The sequence below is a fragment of the Momordica charantia genome (genome assembly GCF_013281855.1).
Source record: "Momordica charantia cultivar OHB3-1 chromosome 1 unlocalized genomic scaffold, Mcharantia_2.0 BLBB01000001.1, whole genome shotgun sequence".
NCBI lineage: Eukaryota > Viridiplantae > Streptophyta > Magnoliopsida > Cucurbitales > Cucurbitaceae > Momordica > Momordica charantia.
The window spans coordinates 19,969,856-19,989,720 of NW_028275157.1; the positions used below are offsets into that span (position 1 = coordinate 19,969,856).

At 35.6% G+C, this 19,865-nt stretch overlaps 3 protein-coding genes across 3 annotated transcripts; 1 reads left to right on the forward strand and 2 right to left on the reverse strand.

The window, feature by feature from the left end:
* Positions 1-281: 281 nt before the first annotated feature.
* Positions 282-3,371, reverse strand: LOC111005342 (zinc finger protein GAI-ASSOCIATED FACTOR 1-like). The gene is made up of 4 exons (XM_022276809.2): positions 2,618-3,371; positions 2,130-2,526; positions 1,778-2,016; positions 282-1,294 (listed from the first exon to the last, which is right to left on the reverse strand). The coding sequence occupies exons 1-4, from the start codon at positions 2,703-2,705 to the stop codon at positions 534-536; spliced, it is 1,485 nt and encodes a 494-aa protein (XP_022132501.1). The 5' UTR covers positions 2,706-3,371; the 3' UTR covers positions 282-533.
* Positions 3,372-6,422: 3,051 nt separating this feature from the next.
* LOC111005340 (RmlC-like cupins superfamily protein) lies at positions 6,423-9,146 on the forward strand. The gene is made up of 5 exons (XM_022276807.2): positions 6,423-6,751; positions 6,831-7,006; positions 7,091-7,171; positions 7,253-7,570; positions 7,658-9,146. Exons 1-5 carry the CDS (start codon positions 6,454-6,456, stop codon positions 9,044-9,046), a joined length of 2,262 nt encoding a protein of 753 aa, XP_022132499.2. The 5' UTR covers positions 6,423-6,453; the 3' UTR covers positions 9,047-9,146.
* A 2,605-nt stretch (positions 9,147-11,751) lies between these two features.
* LOC111005341 (zinc finger protein GAI-ASSOCIATED FACTOR 1) lies at positions 11,752-14,804 on the reverse strand. Its single transcript, XM_088122055.1, has 4 exons — positions 14,136-14,804; positions 13,646-14,042; positions 13,286-13,527; positions 11,752-12,767 (listed from the first exon to the last, which is right to left on the reverse strand). The coding sequence occupies exons 1-4, from the start codon at positions 14,257-14,259 to the stop codon at positions 11,998-12,000; spliced, it is 1,533 nt and encodes a 510-aa protein (XP_087978181.1). The 5' UTR covers positions 14,260-14,804; the 3' UTR covers positions 11,752-11,997.
* Between the last annotated feature and the right edge of the window lie 5,061 nt (positions 14,805-19,865).

Consider the following 19,865-nt stretch of genomic DNA (forward strand, 5'->3'; position numbering starts at 1 on the left):
TTTTTGTTTGTAAAATATCGCAACATATGTCCGAATCAGACAAATTATAACCATTTAAAGTTATCTATAATTTAATGATACCATAGTTTTGTCACTTTCACACTCTTAAAAGCCAAAATTCAAACTCATACCACCAGGCCAGAACAACATACTTAAACATGGTCGGAATACATTTTTGTTTTAGTTTAAATCATTCAAAATTCAAATTGGATCTCTCCTCAATTTAATGCATTTCAGATTACTGTGTGGTTTGGTTTGAAGAACAAGATAAACTCTTGAGCTGAGTTGACAAATTTAATCTTACTGAGTGATCTCTTACATAAATTAAATACAGACATGGAATCCATGTCGCTGCTGTTTCTAAATCCTAGGTGACAGCAAAGTTTACAAAAACCAAATGTGTGATAGCTTGATCTTCCTAAGAAGTTCAAAAGACAGACAAATGGGAATAGGTTTTGTGGGACTGTTGCAACTTTACATTTCAAAATACAACATCTTCTCTTTTTCTGCGGTTTCTTGTTTCTGTTTCAGTTTCAGTTACTTCTGTTCAGGTCTTTGCTTGGTATGTCACGAGTTGCCGTGGCAACGTCCACGCTACTGCTAACTGATGTAATTAGCGCAGCCAGGCCACTGCTGGGGCTGCCACTAGCTGCCATCCCCAATCCGAGGAAATCGAGGGTGGTATGTTTTGGAGCAAACATGGAACGGTTTCCCCTCATTAGTTCCTTCAATCCCGAGTTTCCATCACAGGGAAGTCCTAGCCCAAGCCCTGCAGCGATCGAGATGCCATCTGGTTCTACTTGCCTGTGCTGGTTCCATGGCGAGCTCTCTTGCTGGGCAGTTACAGAGGAAGATGATACTAAGCCCAAACCGCGAAGCAGTGAGGCATTTGATGCTGCTGAGCCCATTTGGGCAGCCTTTTGCAGCAATGCTGTGGCGGATATTGCAGGCTGCGGTGTCGGTGTGAACCGTCGGAGGTCTTGGCTGGTAGTTCCAAACATTGGTGGCCCTTGATTCATTGCAAGACATAGAGAAATCGGTTCGATGCTTGGAGATGGTGCATGTTCGGACGAGCGATCTGAGCAAGCCATGGCTTGCATTAGGTCTGTAAATGCAGGGCGGTGTCTTGGAGGTTGAAAGCTTATCGACGTAGATGAGGAAGAAAATAAACCAGCAAATCCGCCACTTATCGTGCTGCTATTGCTACTCGAGCTCTTACTACTGCTGCCGATCCCGCTTATACCCGTTGTAGCCGGTGCTTCTTCGATACATTGTGGGGGATTCTCCAGCAACTCTGTTGAGAAAAATAAGAATCTTCTCAAGAAAAAGACAGGAGTAAAGAATGGGCAAACAGAAAAGGTTCACATAGCCACAGAGAGATAGACATCTGGGAATTCTGTAAAAGAAAACGAAAAGGAGGAATCCTCAATCATTTTATTTACTATAAAAGCCCTTTCCAAATCCTCTTTTAGCTTTTGTAGCACTTGTGGGATCTCTTTAACAAAAGTCCTGAATCTCACAGGTTTTGAGTAACCATTCCAAAACCAAAAAAAAAGAAAAGAAAAAGATGTCCATTTTAAAATACTTCCTCAAATCTCTTGCAGATCATCACATCACCTCCACTGTTCTGGTTTTCACCCAGATGGAAACAAAGAACAGTAACAGACAAAAACAAACAACAGACAACAAAGTTCTGATTTTGGTTTTCGTTTTGTTGTTTCACAAAGACCAAAAACCATACACGACAAAGAGAATAAGGCCAAGAGGTTGACTTTACCTTGACTTGGAACAGGCAACACACTTGTTGTTAGCTCGCAACTTGACTGTGGAGGAGATGTAGCCGGCGGTGATGGCGGTGGCGGTGGAGAAGGCTCCGGATTCGGTCTCGCCACCACCGTTTTAGCAGCTTTCGAGCCGGAATCTAAATCCGATTTGTCCACCGTCTGAGGCTGAGCTTTTGCCCTTTCCCCCGCCAACGCATCACAGAAAGCTCTATGCGTGATGAAGCTATCCCTCCTTCAAAAAGGTTTAGAAAAAACCCCTCAAAATCCCCCAAAAAGAAACACAATATAATACAGAGGAAAATGAAGAACAGGGTGAGAAAGGTAAACAATCAGAATTCTATGAACCTAGAAAACAGAGTTCCACAATCGCATTTGTACTCTCTGGTACCACAAATTTTGGAATGGGCTTTCCAATCAGACTGAACGGCGTATTTCTTCGAACACTTATCGCATTCCCACTTCTTCTCGCCGTGCTTTCTGCAGAAATGTTTCTTAATTCCGGTCAGATCACCCAGAGCTCTGGAGGGGTCGTGATGAACACACGACGGCTCAGGGCAGACATACACCTTTTTCTTCACCTCATTACTGGACCTCTGCCGGAGTTTCCACGGAAGATTGTGGCCTCGCCGGTGAAGCTGCAGATTCTGATCCCTCTGAAACCCTTTGTTGCAAATCTCGCAAACGAATCGATTTGTGGCCAATAAAGTCTTCGGGGACAGAGCAATCACTTCCGCTTCCGGATCTGTGCAACCAAGATAAGATCAATTTCAATTTTAATCGTCGAAAAAAGCTTAAAAAACTAAAACAAAGTTGAAAATGGGTATTGAAATTACCGGGCATTCCGGGTAGGTTTCGCTTTTTCTTAGTGGAAGATTTCGCCTCAGGGGAAGAGGAATCATCTACTTCTACATCAGCCGGCATCGCTTCGCGGAAATTTTTCCCAAATCCGAATTACAATTCGATAATCTAAAGGAAAAGAGGGAAAATCCAGAAAATCCGAAGGGTTTTACTTTTTTCCCCCGATTCAATCTCTCTCTCTCTATCGGTCAAATAGCTTTATTTTCCCATCTCCGACCAAAATCCCACATTACCCAAAAACACTGCGATTACGAAACTTGACGAAACCCTTCCGAATCCAAAGGGTTATCGATGAACACAGCCACCGGAAAATTAATCGCCGGGGGTTGAACTGTCACCGGACTGTATGCTTCCTACAGAAGTAGAGAGCTGTTCGGAAGTGGATTAAATTTCTGGTGATTGCTGGAACAGCTGTTTAACAATCCGAGACTGGTTCGAAACAATCTGTGGAGGCGATGAAGAGGGATTTGATTCCAGAGAGAGAGAAAGAGTTGTGTGAATCGGCTTCGAGTCTGTGGAGACGACGTGTTTGGGTTTCGAAAGATGTAAAGGAAAAAGGAAGAGATGCTGAATTTGGTGTGGAGGAGTTGAAATGCGACTTTTTTGTCAAAGTTTTCAACTTTCCTTTTGTTTTTTCTGTTCCTTTTTTTCGTAGTTTTGCCAAATTCGATGTCGTCGGACGAGGAGCTCCATGTCCCGAATTCAGCAAACTGTGTAACTGCAATCAATTCTATGTTTCTTGATGATTATTATTATTTTTAGTTTATTCTCGAATTTCTTTAAAACGATTTCTACTTTTGTTTTTTTGAATTTTGAATTGGTTTGGTTATGAAACATTTGTGACTTGACTTGTTCCTTTCGGATGCTGCACCCACTAACACGTGCAGTGTATGTAAAAATGTTTGTTTTATTTTACTGTGCAGAAAAGGTAAAAAATAGTTAATGAATTTTATTAAATGTCAACTATTAAAATATTAAAAAACTATCCTTTTACTCCTTAAATTTAGAGTAGGTTGTAAATAATAATAATAATAAATAAATTCAGAGCAGCGGTCAATTTGGTTACTAAAACTTTTTGATGAACATTTTCGTTCGTGAAGTTTGATAAATAATTCTAGATGATGATGAACTATTTTGAAAGTTAGTTGTCTAAAATTAAAATAATATGTGGGAATTAAGTTGTTAGTTGTACTTAATTCACTGGGCAAAATATATTAATTCAACATTATTTTGTGGTGATTAGATTTTATTCTTCCCTCCCTTCTTTCCCTTCTCTTCCTCCTACCAACTTCTTGTTGTTGCTCTATTGTCAAAACATTCCTCGTCGGATTTGGAACTTCCAAAATTGAGGAAAGTTAGACGAGGAATGTTTGTTGGATATGGAGGAACAAGCTCCTCATCTTTACGATTATGATGTCAACTGCAGATAGCTATTGCGAGGGGAGAGATAACGGTGAAAAGAGGGAGAGGTTATCAAAGTAGCAAAATCAATATCATTTTAATGTTAGTCAGCTAATAGTAAAATGAATTCAAATACATTTAAAAATATTTTTCAAATTTGAGGAATTACAATAATCATGTTTTAATTTTAGGGACTAGATTAAAACTTCAAACAACCTACCCCATATTTGAGAGTTCAAAATATATTTTGTCGGAACAAATCACTATAATAATTATAATTTCATCTCAATTCACATTTCATATGTTTATTTTGCAAGAGAGAGAAAAAAAGGAACGGCGAGGTGAATGCTTAAATGCTATGACAGTTGAAGTGCAATTTGGTGGACAAAATGATACCTCTTATTTATAAGATAGATGATTCATCTATTTTTTTCGTCATTGTTGTACTAAAAAAAATTAAAAATCATGTAACACAAAAATCAACGATTTTGAAAATCTTTATAATTGTTGAACTAAAAAAAATTAAAAATCATGTAACATAACAATAAAGCATAACATTCTTTTGGTCCACAAACACATTAAAAGTCATACTTTTCTTAAACATGAGTTAAATTACAAATTTCTGTCTTTGATTTTTTGAAAATGAGAAGTTGAATTTTTCTACTCCTTTTTTTTTTCCTGGATAGAAACTTTTAAGTCTTTGAACTTTCGATTTAAAGATCTATCAGGAAAAAAAAAAGTGAAAATTCATGATTATACTGTCACTTTTTTTTAGTTTAAAATTTATTTAAATATTAGATACTTATTAAATATTTTTTAGAAGTCCTCAACACGTGAAACATATTTCTAAAAAGTTTACCAGATAAAACTTATAATTTAGTTTAATCAAGTGATGGGGCACTCCAAATAAAACAAAGTGACCAACCACATAACTCTTTCTCCACATTTCTCTCTCTCTATATAAACACACGTTTGCAATCTATGGATAAATACACAAATCCACTTCACCTATGTAAAACTTTTTTTAGCACAACGTATAGATATTCGAACTCACTGTCTTTTGATCGAAAATAGGTATCTTAATCAGTTGGTCTACATTTATGTTGCACACTTAATCCATGCGAGTGAAATGATATGAATATTTTAAGTAATTTTAGATCAATTGACTGGTTCATCCATTTACATATGTAAAAAACTTCATTACACTTCAGCAATATTTGTACGTGGTAAAAAATAAATCATAAAAAATTTAAACTACTGTGATTAAGTTGTTTTATAAAAAAAATGATTACACACTCAAGTCATTCATTAAATCGTTACATACCAATGCTTATAAATTAAATTGTAACTCCAATGAAAGAACAAAAACTATAAAAACCATACCAAAGCGAGCATAGCTCAGTAGTAATTGGTATATACCTCGAACCACAAGGTTACGAGTTCGAATCCCCTTCCCAACATGTTGTACTAAAAATAGGATTTTCAGGAGAATTATACTAACAAATCTTAAAAAAATTATATTCATTAAATAATAAAATAAAAAGCCCAGATGAAGGCTTCCGGCCCATCAAATAAGATAAAAAACAAAGAAAAAACATTAAAAGAAAAGAGAGATGAGAAGGAGAGAGTCTATTCGACCATCAAAATATTATTAAATTAATATATATATATATATATATATATATATGTTTTTTTCAAATTATCAAAATACAGTCACCAATTTAACTATCATCTATGTTTTGAAACTTCAAGGAATAAATAAATAACTATATAAACTTCATTGACAAAAATATATTTTTTTCGAAAAAAAAAAGAGAAATAGTACTATTTAATAGATCATTTTGATAAATAGTCAGAAAGTTGTATATATTGTAAATATGGTCATTGACATATGAGTGGGATATTGGAATATTTTATGATGAAAAAAAACACTAAACAGAATGTAAGATAGTTCCATGCCATCATATAATTCAAAAGTAGATAACACCTATTTCTTCCAAAAAAAAAAAAAAAAGATAACATCTAAAAAAATGTAGCTTAAAATTCAAAAGTAGATAGTCAACTAAATCAAGCAAAATAAAAGAGGTTAAAAACGAGCTAAAAGCAGAGATTAAAAACGGAGTTAAATAATACAAACAAAAAGAACTAAAAAAAAGGTGGACACCAGCAAATTGAGTGTATAGAAAGGTATTATAGAAAAAAAAAATGGAAAAAGGAAAGAAAACCATAATTTCCCAAAATAAATGGAAAGCCCAAACGGCTTGGACTCAGTCAGCTTCCACGCGTCCAAGGACCATCCCACGTGTCCCCTGAAACGCCACGTAGCCTCACTGGCTTCTCCACAACTCATCGCCATCGCCTCTGTTAAAAGCAAAACCAGAACCTCCAATCTTCTTCCCCTACATCTAAAATGAAGAAGGAATCGCCATTTTCATCTTCCTCTCTCATCCCCATCTTCTTCCTTCTTCTCGCTCTGCCTTCGAGCGCTTCACGCAACGACGGATGGCTGGAAGGTGCCGAGCCTGCCGTGAAGAGAGCCAACGAGAGAAAATCACTTCTCAAAACAGAGTTCGGCGAGATCTCCGCGGTTAATTTCAACGATGGCTCTCGATTCGGACCATACCATCTTCAGTTCATTACATTGGAACCCAACTCCCTGTTTCTCCCTGTTCTTCTTCATTCGGACATGGTTTTCTATGTCCACACGGGTATGCCTTGTTTCTGTTTCCATCTAAGCCATGATTGAACTTGTAGCGGCTTCACTCGAAAACTAACCTTTTATTGTAGGGAGTGGGAGATTGAATTGGTTAGAAGATGGGAATTTGAGGACGGTGGATTTACGGCGGGGAGTTGTTTTTAGGCTTCAGCCAGGCTCCATTTTTTACTTGCAGAGCAGCTTAGAGGCCGAACGTGAGAAGCTTCGAATTTATGCTCTGTTTTCCAGCACTGATGAAGATCGTTATGTATGTATAAACTTATAACCTTAATTGAAGTTTTGTAAATTAAATACCATGTTTAATTGTGGGTTGGGGGTTAATTTGATGCAGGACCCCACCATCGGAGCCTACTCCAGCATCACTGATCTGGTTCGTGGCTTTGATAAGAAAATCCTCCAAGAATCTTTCAAGGTACGAGCCAAACTATTTCACCGGAAATGAAAATTTCAAATTGGAGTAGTCTATGAACTGTTTGTGATAATGTCTCAAAAGGCTCCTGAGGAAGTAATAGAGGAAATGATGAACACAACGAAGCCACCGCTGATCGTGCACGCTGTAACGACGCAGAGCAAGAAGCCGACGTCGATGTCGTGGGAGTTGGAAGCTCGATTCTTGAAAGCCTTTATGGGAGGTGCAGGTGCTGGTGGGATGGCACTCAACAAGGATAAGAGTAAGCAGCATGTGTACAACATTTATGAACAGCGGCCAGATTTCAAGAACTGCAATGGCCGGAGTCTGACCGTTACTAAGAAAAAATACCATCAGTTGAAGGGCTCCAACGTGGGCCTTTTCTACGTCGAACTTGTATCGGTAAGAAGAGATTATTATTCAGTTTTCAGAGACCACAAAACAACGGAATTCATTGGAATTTATGTTAATTCTGTTTTCTTTATACAGGGCTCGATGATGGGTCCACATTGGAATCCAAGTGCCTGGGAGATAGGGATCGGGGTATCAGAGGAGCCGGGAATAGTTCGGGTGGGCTGTTCGAGCATTGGGGGGAGTTCAAAAAGGAGTTCAAAGTGCAAAAACTGGAGGTTTATGGTTGGTAAAGGCGATGCTTTTGTGGCGCCCAAGTTTCATCCAATGGTGCAAATGTCTTTCAATAATGGCTCTTTTGTTTTCATCGGTTTTAGCACGACGACGAGATCGAACCATCCACAGTTTATGGCTGGACGAAGCTCGGTGTTGCAGGATTTGGACAGGAAAGTGTTGGCTTCGTCGTTTGATGTGAATGAGACCACAATTGATCGGTTGTTGGCCGCACAGGTTGATTCAGTTATCTTGGAGTGCAACTTTTGTGCAGAGGAAGAGAAGAGGTTAATGGAGGAGGAAGCTAAGAAGGAGAGGGAGGAGGAGGAGGAAGCTAGAAAGAGAGAGGAGGAAGAGAGGAGGAAGAGAGAGGAGGAAGAAAGGAAGAGGAGGGAGGAAGAGGAAGCAGCTAGAAAGAGAGAGGAGGAGGATATAAGAAAGAGGGAGGAAGAGAGGAAGAGGAAGGAGGAGGAAGAGGCGGCAGCGAGAAGGGAGGAGGAGGAAGCTAAAAAGAGGGAGGAGGAGGAAGATATGAGAAAGAGGGAGGAGGAAGAGAGGAAGAGGAAGGAGGAAGAGGAGGCGGCAGCGAGAAGGGAGGAGGAGGAAGCTAAAAAGAGGGAGGAGGAAGAGGCGGCGAGAAGTGAGGAGGAGGAAGCTAAAAAGAGGGAGGAGGAGGAAGATATGAGAAAGAGGGAGGAAGAAGAGAGGAGGAGGAAGGAGGAGGAAGAGGCGGCGGCGAGAGGCGAGGAGGAAGAAGCTAGAAAGAGGGAGGAGGAGGAGGATACAAGAAAGAGGGAGGAAGAGAGGAAGAGGAGAGAGGAGGAGGAGGCAGCCGGAAGAGAAGCTGAGAGGAAGAGGATGGAAGAGGAGGAGGCGGCGGTCAGAAGAGAAGCTGAGAGGAAGAGGATGGAGGAGGAGGAAGAGAGGAAGAGGATGGAAGAGGAGGGAGCTGGGAAAGGAGGGAGGGAGGAGGAAGAGGCAGCGGCAGAGGAAGCCAGGAGAGAAGCTGAGAAGAAGAGGGAGGAGGAGAAAGCAGGAAAAAGAGAGGAAGAAGAAGAATGGGGGGAAGGAAAAACGATAACAGAAGGGAGGAAGACAGCAGTGGAGGAGGAAGAGGAAGTCCATCATCAAACACAACAGAGAAGGAAGAGACAGAAAGACAAGAAAGAGGAAGAAAGGAAGAAGAAGAATTGGGATTGGGAGGAAGCAGAAGAAGAGGGGAGAGTAATAAGAATTTTGGGACAGTGGACGTAATTGAAGTTTTTTTCAATGCCAAAGTTCCAAGGAATAAAACAAACAAATGTAAAATATAAAGATGCAAAATGACACATTTCACATTTGTGTGTTCTGGTTTTGAGATTGTGTTTGAGAGTTTCCATTTATGTTCTAAAGTTTTGTCGTGTAATAAAGGCCTCTCTGATGAACTTTAAAAAGTAGTTTTTTTTTTATTTTTTTTATTTCGAAACTTGAAGCAGATTTTGAAGTTTTTCGAAAATTTTAAAAGAATAAGGTGCAGTGAAGTAATTTAATATAATATATTTTTTTTAATAAAACAATCGTTATTTAATTAGTTCTGTTCCTTTTAAAACTTCATAAATTAATTGCAAATATGAGTGAATTCAGGTTTTTGGGGTGGAAGAATTTAAAAGAAATAAGGTGTGGTGAATCTCTCCTACTCCTTTAAGTTATAATAAATATACGTTCTTGTTAAGAGATTTATTTTATTTTTTTTTGGAAGAATTTTAATATTTTATTCTTATTTATTATTATTTTTTTTAAGGTTGTGACAGCTAAAAAACATTAAAATTTAAAATTTATGAGTTGGATCCCACCCTCATGGTACTAAAAAAAATTACTTTTAAATAGTTTTCTATTTGTAATGAGCTAGCGGCAAAAATATTTTAAAATATTATTGTGTCGTTAACAATTTTTATTTTTGTTTTTCTAATTATTATTAACCAATAAACACTTAGATGTTACAACGTGGAGTTGAATAATAGTATGTCAAGTGAATGAGTGTATTTCTTTTACTGATCAATTACAAGTTATATTTCTTTTGTTAAAAAAAATCAGCCATACCTCTCAAAATTTTTAATTAATTATAAATAGTAAATTATTTAATTATCAATAATAATTTGTATGAAATATAAAAATTATGTCATTTCATTTCCAATAATATAGTAAAGGATTTTCCTTTCGTACATATAATCATAATATGAAATTAAATTAGTAAAATAATTTTATATTTATTAAAGTTGAAAAGTTCAATATTAGCTCGAAAATCTTTAAAATTTTTAATAAATAAACTAAGTACTTAAAAAAAAAACAATGCCCAAATAACTTTTTCAAAATGAAAATATGAAAGTCGTTATATATTTAGTTGAAGGTTGAAATAATGCAATTTAAATGCACCTCTATAAATTAATAAATTGAATGTGAAAAGCTAGAGTAAAAAGGGTTTGCCTCTCTATGTACATACATAAATTAATTCTATCATTAAATATTTTTATATAAATAGATTTAATTACAGAATAGAAAAATTTTGAGATGTCAAAATCTTGATACATTTGCATCTTTCATTCATTTCTACAATAATTTGAAAATTATATTTTAAGAAAAATAGATAGAAATTATATCAGGATTGATTTGATTCATATCTAGTTGTGATTACTATCCTTATTAATTTGATACGTTTTTACTTGTAGCTTATTTAATAATAACAATAATATCATTAATCTCATATATTTTGATGATTATATTAATTATAAGTAATAATATAAGGTACTTACGAATTCTAAGTAATTAGAATTTAGATTTTATGTAATGTATGATGGATGACATCCATTAATTTAAAATGAATGGTCAAATAGAACAAATTTAATAAATTAATTAACTAAAATTACACTATACTATTTCAATGTAAAATCAAAAGCATTAACCTTTGACTTATATTATATTCTCATACATCCTAATATCTCTGGGTTTCAAACATCAATAAACTACAAACATCCAATCAATCCCTAAATAAACGATCCTGGAAATTGAAAATGTATCCAAAAAATCGAATCGACTGATCAAATCGAGATCGATCGATCAGTTTTAATAGACATTCGATCGAGGATAGGTCGGTCGGCACCACCAATAAATCTCTAAAAACCAATCAACCCGACAAAGATATACTAATATATAAAAGAAAAGATTTATCTAATAAATAAATATTAACAGATCTTTACTTCAGCCCCGTTTTTTTCCCTCGTGTCAGTGCACCGCCACAACGCTTGCCCCTCTTCATTCTTCTTCCAACTTATTTCTCTTCTCGTCTTCTTTTCTTCATCCTTTCTCTTCGGTGCGCAGCGACAAGCATAGTCTCTCAATTTATTCTTTTGAGTTCAACCGGCCCAAAAAAACAAATGGAAACCGACGAAATCTATCGGTTATCGGTGGACTTTGACATGTTTATAAAAGTATATTATAGACTATTGTTAGGTCCTTAAAAAATATATATATTTTAAAAATTTTCTACCTTTTGAAATATAGAATTCGAAAACAGTTTTTGAAAACCACCTTCCCAGGATCCAAATTCTCTGCTGGAGAAAATTAGAAATAATAAAAAAGAAAGGAGATTGTTGCCAAACAACCTCAGTAACATTTCAAGATTCAAATTCTCCTAGTATAGTTTAAAAGGTGTTCAATGGATGAGCACTGGATCTGTGTGTTAAAAATTTGCATGCCCAGGAAGGGGAGAGAAGAGAAGAACGTGAAAAACAAGAGAAAAGCGGGCAAAGAAAGAAAGACAGCAAACATTGAAAAAGTGGGAAATCCTACAACTGGAGAAAGCGACAAAACCCTACACAACCCATGTGGTCCTTCATTTCCCCACAGCTCTCTCTTTCTTTCTTTCTTTATCCATCCTTTTTCCACTGTTCCATTATTTGTTCAACGCGTACAAATCCATCAAATACCAAAAATTGCATAAACCAATACCCTGATTTCTGCATTTTATAATACTGAATGATTTAATAATTACAACACGCTTCATGAGGAGTGTTGGAAAACTTTACAGATTCCAATTTACTGGGCTGTTTCTCTATTGCCAAACCAGTGTCCAATTGTGTGGATAACAACAACTAACAGTGGGCATCGGAAAAATTACACCCCACAAAAAGACAAAATTACACCCAGCTGCCTCTTATGACATGCCTCTTTCAGTTGTTCCTGTTCATGTCTTTGCCGGATATGTCACCTGCTCCATATGATCCGGTTGTTGTCGTGGTGACGTCTACGCTGCCACCGATCGACGTGATTAGCGCTGCGAGGCTGCTGTTCGGGCTCCCACCAGCTGCCATCCCCAATCCGAGGAAGTCCAGGGTGGTGTGCTTTGGAGCAAATATGGAATTGTTTCCCCTCATTAGTTCCTTCAATCCGGAGTTTCCGTCGCAAGGAAGTCCCAGCCCGAGCCCTGCAGCGATCGAGATGCCATCTGCTTCGACTTGCCTCTTATTCCATTGTAACCTCTCTTGCTGCGCAGCGGAAGAGGAAGATGGTACTAAGCCCAACCCACGAAGCAGCGAGGCGTTTGATGCTGCTGCTCCAATTTGAGCGGCTTTTTGTAGCAATGCAGTTGCAGACATTGCTGGCTGTGGCGCTGGCGTGTACTGCCGGAGCTCTTGCGTGGCTGCCCCGAAGATTGATGCCCCATGGCTACTTGAAAGACACAGAGAAATAGGTTCGGTAGTCGAAGTTGGAGCATAGTCCGATGAGCGATCTGAACAAGCCATGGCATGTATTAAGTCAGTAAACGCTGGGGGTTGAGGAGGTTGCAGGCTTAACGACGTAGTTGAGGACGTAAACAAGCTAGCAAATCGGCTACTCGAGCTGCTGTTGCTGCTGGGGCTCTTGCTGCTGCTGCAGCTCCCACTCATGCCCATTGTAGCCGGTGCTTCTTCGTTATATTGCAGCAGATTCTCCGGTTGATCTTCAAGAAATGCAAGGGGAAGAAAAGATCAACCAAAGGGAAAACAAAAGAAGGGGTCACTCAGCCAAAGCTATGCACAGTTGGACATTGGCGGGGAGTTCTTTACAAGAAAGCAAAAGAAAAGAGAAAAAAAAAAAAGCAGAATCATCAATCATGTTTTAAACTATATAAAAGCTCTCTTTAGTTTTTACTCATCTTTTAGCTTTTTTAACACTTGGGGAGATCTATTTAACAAAAGTTGTGAATCTCATAGCTGACAGAAACTATTACAGAAAAGTTCATTTTTAATTACTCTCCCATCTCATTGTCTTTTAAACCAACTGCTTCAGAGGATTTCACCCAGATGGAAACAAAGAAACAACAACAGACAAAAACTACTACAATCCAAGCTTTCACATAGTGAGACAGAAACACAAACTCAAAGAACATAAAAATTTTCTGTTCTGTTCATTTCATTGGGACAAAATACAATAACGACAAAGCTAAACGAGAAGGCAGAGAGAAGTAGTTGACTTTACCTTGACTCTGAATCGGTAAGACAGTGGGTAGTACACAAGTTGACTGCGGCGGAGATGATGCCGCCGGAGGAGACGGTGGTGGAGGCGGCGGAGATGGCTCTGGATTTGGCTTCACCGCCTTTTGAGATTGACCTTTCGGGTCAGAATCTGAAGCCGATTTCTCCACCAATTGAGGCTGAGCTTTTGCGCTTTCCTCTGCCAATGCATCACAGAAAGCTCTATGCGTAATGAAGCTATCCTTCCTTCAGAAAACAAGGAGAACCAAAAAAAAAAAACCCTCAAAATCACCCACAAAAACACAATATAACACGGAGGAAATGAAGAACAGGGGAAGATGGGTAAAATCAGATTTCTAAGAACCTGGAAAACAGTGTTCCACAATCGCATTTGTACTCTCTGGTACCACAAATTTTGGAATGGGCTTTCCAATCAGACTGAACGGCGTATTTCTTCGAACATTTATCGCATTTCCACTTCTTTTCGCCGTGCTTTCTGCAGAAATGTTTCTTAATTCCGGTCAGATCACCCAGAGCTCTGGAGGGATCGTGATGAACACACGACGGCTCAGGGCAGACATACACCTTCTTCTTCACCTCCTTACTGGACCTCTGCCGGAGTTTCCATGGAAGATTGTGGCCTCGCCGGTGAAGCTGCAGATTCTGATCCCTCTGAAACCCCTTATTGCAAATCTCACAAACGAATCGATTTGTGGCCATTAGAGTCTTTGGGGACAGAGCAATCACTTCCGCATCCGGATCTGAGCAGCACACAAAAGTTCAATTGAACAGTCGAAGAAAAGAAGGTTGTGGAAATCCGAAGTAATAATAAGCAATAATAAAAACAAAAGTACCTGGCATTCCGGGTAGATTTCGCTTTTTCTTAGCGGCGGATTTAGGAGGCGGAGCGCCGTTTCCGGTGGAGGAGACACTGGCTTCCCCGGAAGCCGGCGAGGAATTGTCTAAATCGGCCGGCATGAGTTTGCGAAACAGAAATTAATTAAATCGAGAGACGTGAAGAGGAAGATTTCAGAGCATTTATCTCATTCGATTGGGAAAAATCTTTTTGTTCTTCTTCTAGGGTTTCTTTTTCCCCTCTCTCTCTCTATCTCTACCAGTCAAATAACTTTATTTTCGCATCCACCAACCAGCTCTGTGGGGGTCTCTGACCAAAATCCCACATTACCCAAAACACGCAATGATTAATTCGAACTCTCCGGAGGTCCGAACCCAAAACGGAGCCGGAGAAGATCAGGCAACGGCGATTAAACGAACGGAACCGTCGGCCGGCGGTGGAGATGAGATGGGTTAAACGGGGTCGTCTCCGTTCCGTGACAATTTGGCGAACGGGACAAAGGGGATAAATATAATAATGGAAACGAGAGATTCAACTGTGATTCAGCAGGGCGACAAGGCGATGACTTTGCCTTTTCATTACAGAAAAATAATCCTAAAAATTATTTAAATACAAGAAAAAAAGGGGTCTGCTGTAATTTGTGTTTGGGAGCTGAGATAGGATAGACTGGAAGAGGATATGAGTGGGACTTCTTGTTGAAGTTTCCAATTTGGGACACAGAGCGCAGTCGTCGACTCGTCGTTTCGTAAGCTTTGGCAATTTCGATGTCGTCCCACAATCTGGTCGGTGTTCCGCATTCAATACTGCCACTGCCAACGCATTGCTCACTGTGATTAGTTTTGTATTTTCTGTAATGATATATATTGGTTTTAATATATATATATATATATTAGTCGTTAACCTATTTTGGTTCTTGCTATTTGGTTTAAATTCGAATAATCTGATGCGCAGCTCTTATTTTTTAGGTAAAAAATTGTAATTTGGTTTATTCAAGTGTAGTTGAGCAGACAAAATAAAATAGATATTTTGAAGTTTAGAGATTAAAGTAGACTTTTTAAAATAAAAAAAAAACGATAATGAAGTGTGAAGTTTAGGAAGCAAAATTATTTGATGAATTAAATTTAATCTAAAAGATTTAATTTCACGAGACGTTTTAAATCTAAATAATACGTGGATTAATGTTATTAACTTAGCTAAATTGTTGATAGCTCAATATTTTTAGTTAGATATTGAGTATTCTTTTAAGTTCTAGTATTAGTATTTAAAGATGTTTGACATTTTGATGTGGTTTTTTTTTTTTTTTTTTGTAGTGTTTAAATATTCTTGTGCTACTTGATATATTTTAACTTGCAAAAAATAAATAAATTAATAAACTTGAGCCAAACAAATTTCTTGCAAACCTATTTCTCAATTTATTAAAAAAATGTAAGTAATTTTGAAATATAATTAACATGTTAATGACTTTGAACCTCTCCCCCTATTATTTGAACTAAAAAAATTATCTTTTATATTTTCTCAAAAATTATATACTCAATCCCTAATATTGGAATGTTATGAATTATCTTCTTTTTTTTTTGAAAAAAAAAACAATTAAAATACATTTGTTTAGATAATTATTTTTAAAAAATTGTTTTCTCTTGTTTTTCAAATTTATTTTTTTAACAACTATTTTTTTCCTTCCGAAAATCATAGTCTTCTGGATAATTAATTAAAGTGTACTATAATGTTAAACTTTCAAAAGTCACTCATATGTCATTTCTAAAAAACAATATTGAAAATCCCCCAAAATAAAATGAATATTTTAGAATAACGTCAAAGCAACCCCTAATTAAAATTTGTTTCTTTATAAGATTATCTTAGGGGCTATAAAAATCTAATAATTTTAAAACATTTTATTTATAGCTTCATAAAATAGTGTTAGTTTAGTAAAATTTTTAAGAGTGTCATTGTTTGTGGTAATGATGAAACAATTTCTGACATGATATTTTTCTTTAATAATAATTATTATTATGGTGATTTCTTGATGAATTTAGTAGAAATAAGTATAAAATACACTGTGGTATGACTAAAACCTATTTTCACCCTTAAGTTAGTTTAAGAATAAATTTATGTCCCATTCGTGTTGATCAAAACTATTCTAGTGTTCAAGTTTTTTTTTTTTCTTTTTTTAAGTACATCTAGTGCTCAAATTAAGCTTATTAGGGCGAATCATATAAATTTGATACAATAAGAATAAGCCTAAGATTACAAAAATATCCAAATATACTAACGCTTCGATTTAATATGAAAGTTATTGTAAAGTCATACCTTCATCCCTCCAATATTTTCTCTTAATTTCCCACTTGTTTTTGTTATCTAACTTGGATTAGGTTGTCAATGACAGAATTGTATATATAGGTTTGTATAGGTGTTATAAATTGTTGAGTGCGATTAATTATATATTAAGCATGATACTTGTTCTTCATCTTCTCTTCCTCAGTTTCAGTTTTTCAGCGTATGAGACGAAACCCAATTGAGTGATCTAGGAATTTTCCTATGTTTTTTTCCTGTGTTCAATTTATTCCATCTCGACCTCCATCGTTGTCAGATAAGTTGAAGAAAGATTTGAAACCTTATGGGGGTGCAAGACATTAGCGGAGTCCGTATCTTACGTACCACTACGAGATTATATTATAAGCAGAGTGTTTCCTATCAATTCGACAATAATGAGTAACTCAGGAGATAATCTTAATTTTAATAATAATGAAAATAAGAGGGTTTTAGTAGAAGATGAGGTGGCAATAGATTTTCATAGATGAGAGCATATATTACAATGGTGGAGATGAAAGTATTGAAGGCAATTAAAAGAAAGAGCCACCCTTTTGTGTCCATTCATTTTATTCCCTCCATATATATCCATTAACTTCAACCATTATTGAATGAACCTTGTTACCTTTCCTCACTCTCATTCAACCATAATTAGAGCCTTCCATGGAAATCCACCACATATATACTTTCTACCTTTTTGTTTCAATTTTAAACTTTTTTTTTCCAAAAAATATTTTATCAGTGCATATATTTGTAACCAATAATAAAACCACTAGAATGATCTATCTTTTTAAATGGTATATCTAAATCATGGTATTAAATACCTGTTAATGTGTCGATATTTCCATATATATCCATAGGTTCAACATCAACATTTTTATTATATAAAAAAAATTCAACAATATATCAAAAAAAAAAAATATATATATATATATATATAAAACCTCACTAATATAGACACAAATAAAATTAATATGAATTATTTTTAACTTATTTAGGAAGGATTAAATGTTTATTTATTAATTTAAATAGTTTTTACGAATTTTTTATTTTTATAACTTTTTCCAAAATATCTATCAGCATCGACATCTACATTTTATCGATATTTTCATTTACATTTCTATGAAATTGAGACGTTCAGAATTCCATCGATATTTGACATTTAAAACTAATTTGATCTAAGCCAAATTCTTTCTTCTTCTTCTTGTTTATTTATTTATTATTATTATTATTATTATTATTTTATAATAGAACCAAATTCTATGTAAGACTTATACGACCTATAAATACAATGCAACTTTGGTAATCTCGAGTTATGAATTTGTTGATCTCACATACTACATAAAATTTAAGTTACGGAAGAGTCTATAAAACTCATCTTCTATATTATATACTAACATTTTCAAATCATATACAAATAACATGTTACACAAATTCAAATTTTCATAATTAATCCTCTTTTATACCATTCAAACTTAAACGTATTAAAATCATGAGTCAAATATCTCAAAAATGCAAATATATTTATCACCATATTACAACTGCTCAATCATCTTTTCTCTTATTACTTACAAATTAGATTAAGAATAACATCCAATGTCAGTTATTATATCTTACGATAATTCTTGAACAAAGACAGCAAATTTCAAACATAGCTTTAATGGTACTTGTTTGGGATCAAAACCCATGCCTTTTCAATCTAACAAAGAGAGTTTAAAAAGTGGAAGGAAATTGCAATATATATATATACACACACAATAGAAGAAAGCTGATAAGCATCATCATATCCCATTACAAAAGTCACAAAGTTGAAAATAAACAGTTTTCCCCAACCAAAAAGTGAAGGAAAAAGAAATAAAAAGCATTATAATAGATTTATTGACTTTAAAGTTGATGATGGGGTTTCAGATTATTGGCCAGAAATCCCATTTCTCATCACTTATATATTGTGTTATTCTTCAAATCTCATTAAAGTATATTCATGTACCATAATACATCAAAAGTAAACACACTAACCAAACTCATTGTATATATATTTTTTTTTCCCCTAATGAGAGTGACACGTGGCAGCTAACCTTGGAATTGGGTTTTTAAGAAATATATTTAATGAGAATAAAAATGGTTGTGTTTTTAGAATTATTTAGGATGGTATGGGTATTGAATGTATTGAATATTGGAGAGTTTGGTGTAACCAATTTTTCTTTTTTCCTTAAAAATCAAATTCTCTTTTAGTCATGAACATTTATGGTTATTTTAATAAAATATTTGATACAAATTATGTACTTGCTGACATGTGGCAAACTCTCATGCTCTTGAATTCTTTTTGATAAATTTCATTAGGGATAAAAAAAGACAGTATTTGGATGTTGTGGGGTACTAAATATATTGAGTATTAAGAGTAGGGTTCGGTCTAACAAGATAAAGAAATTATTTTAATCTGTCCTCAACTTTTACATTTATTCCATTTTGATGCGTAAAAAAAAAAAAAAAAAGAATCACCATGTTTTTTCCCCTATCACTAAAATTTTTAATACTATCTCGAATTTTTTTAAGTAGAATTTATAATAGAAATTTATTTGCAAATACCAATCTAGTTCAATAAATATGATACTTATTATCATCTGGTTTAAATTCCACTTTGCAATTATTAAAGAGCTTCAAACACATAGATAGTTCGTCAATCTAAGCATAACTCAACTAATTAAGATATATATTCTCGACTATATATCTAAGAGATTGAAAGTTTAAAGTCCAAAAAATATGTATTTGTTCCTCAACTCGGATAGGTTGAGTGCAAAGTGGGACGAGCTAAATCATGTATTACCCGGTTCAACAAAGGTCACTAGATATGAGTGTCGGAATGGGAAGGTCACACATCCTAAAAATCTCCTATAAAAAAGACAAAGTCTGGATACGTAATTTCTAGGTAACCTGGTGATCAAAACTCGACTTGACACCGGTTCGGACTATGTTCTAACTTAAATTTTAGAGTGCACATAGTCGAGCACCACACTGATGCGCCAGCGCCACCTCATTTGAGAATTATGTATCAACAATAATAGATGAAATAGAAAATAAAATTAAAAGAAAAAGAAAAATGGACTCAAAATGCAAAATAATTACTTGGTTGGCGAAACTAAGGAAAAGTTGGAAATGGGAGGATACATGATACAATAGAATAGATTACTATATTTTACAACCAAAAAGCCGGCAAGTTTATGACTGCAAAAGAATCATTATTGCTGCCGTTGACTTGGACACATCTTCCACTTCGTGTTTCCACTTGTGATAAGTGGGATTGGAGCTCTAAGGATTTTAGGTTTCTTTTAAATTTTAACACATTTATGAAAATATGATTTTCATAAATTAATTCTATAAAAGTTCGACTGAAATATTAAAATTGGTAGGGATATAATTAATT

Excerpts from the sequence above, each read along its gene's own strand:
- LOC111005341 (XM_088122055.1), bottom strand. The coding sequence starts at position 14,259 with ATGCCGGCCGATTTAGACAATTCCTCGCCGGCTTCCGGGGAAGCCAGT. Across the intron at positions 14,043-14,135 it reads AAATCTACCCGGAATGCCAG|ATCCGGATGCGGAAGTGATT; the intron begins GTACTTTTGTTT and ends TGTGCTGCTCAG. Across the intron at positions 12,768-13,285 it reads CTTACCGATTCAGAGTCAAG|ATCAACCGGAGAATCTGCTG; the intron begins GTAAAGTCAACT and ends CATTTCTTGAAG.
- LOC111005340 (XM_022276807.2), top strand. The coding sequence starts at position 6,454 with ATGAAGAAGGAATCGCCATTTTCATCTTCCTCTCTCATCCCCATCTTC. Across the intron at positions 6,752-6,830 it reads GGTTTTCTATGTCCACACGG|GGAGTGGGAGATTGAATTGG; the intron begins GTATGCCTTGTT and ends CTTTTATTGTAG. Across the intron at positions 7,571-7,657 it reads TCTACGTCGAACTTGTATCG|GGCTCGATGATGGGTCCACA; the intron begins GTAAGAAGAGAT and ends TTCTTTATACAG.
- LOC111005342 (XM_022276809.2), bottom strand. The coding sequence starts at position 2,705 with ATGCCGGCTGATGTAGAAGTAGATGATTCCTCTTCCCCTGAGGCGAAA. Across the intron at positions 2,527-2,617 it reads AAACCTACCCGGAATGCCCG|ATCCGGAAGCGGAAGTGATT; the intron begins GTAATTTCAATA and ends TTGGTTGCACAG. Across the intron at positions 2,017-2,129 it reads TGTGGAACTCTGTTTTCTAG|GAGGGATAGCTTCATCACGC; the intron begins GTTCATAGAATT and ends ACCTTTTTGAAG.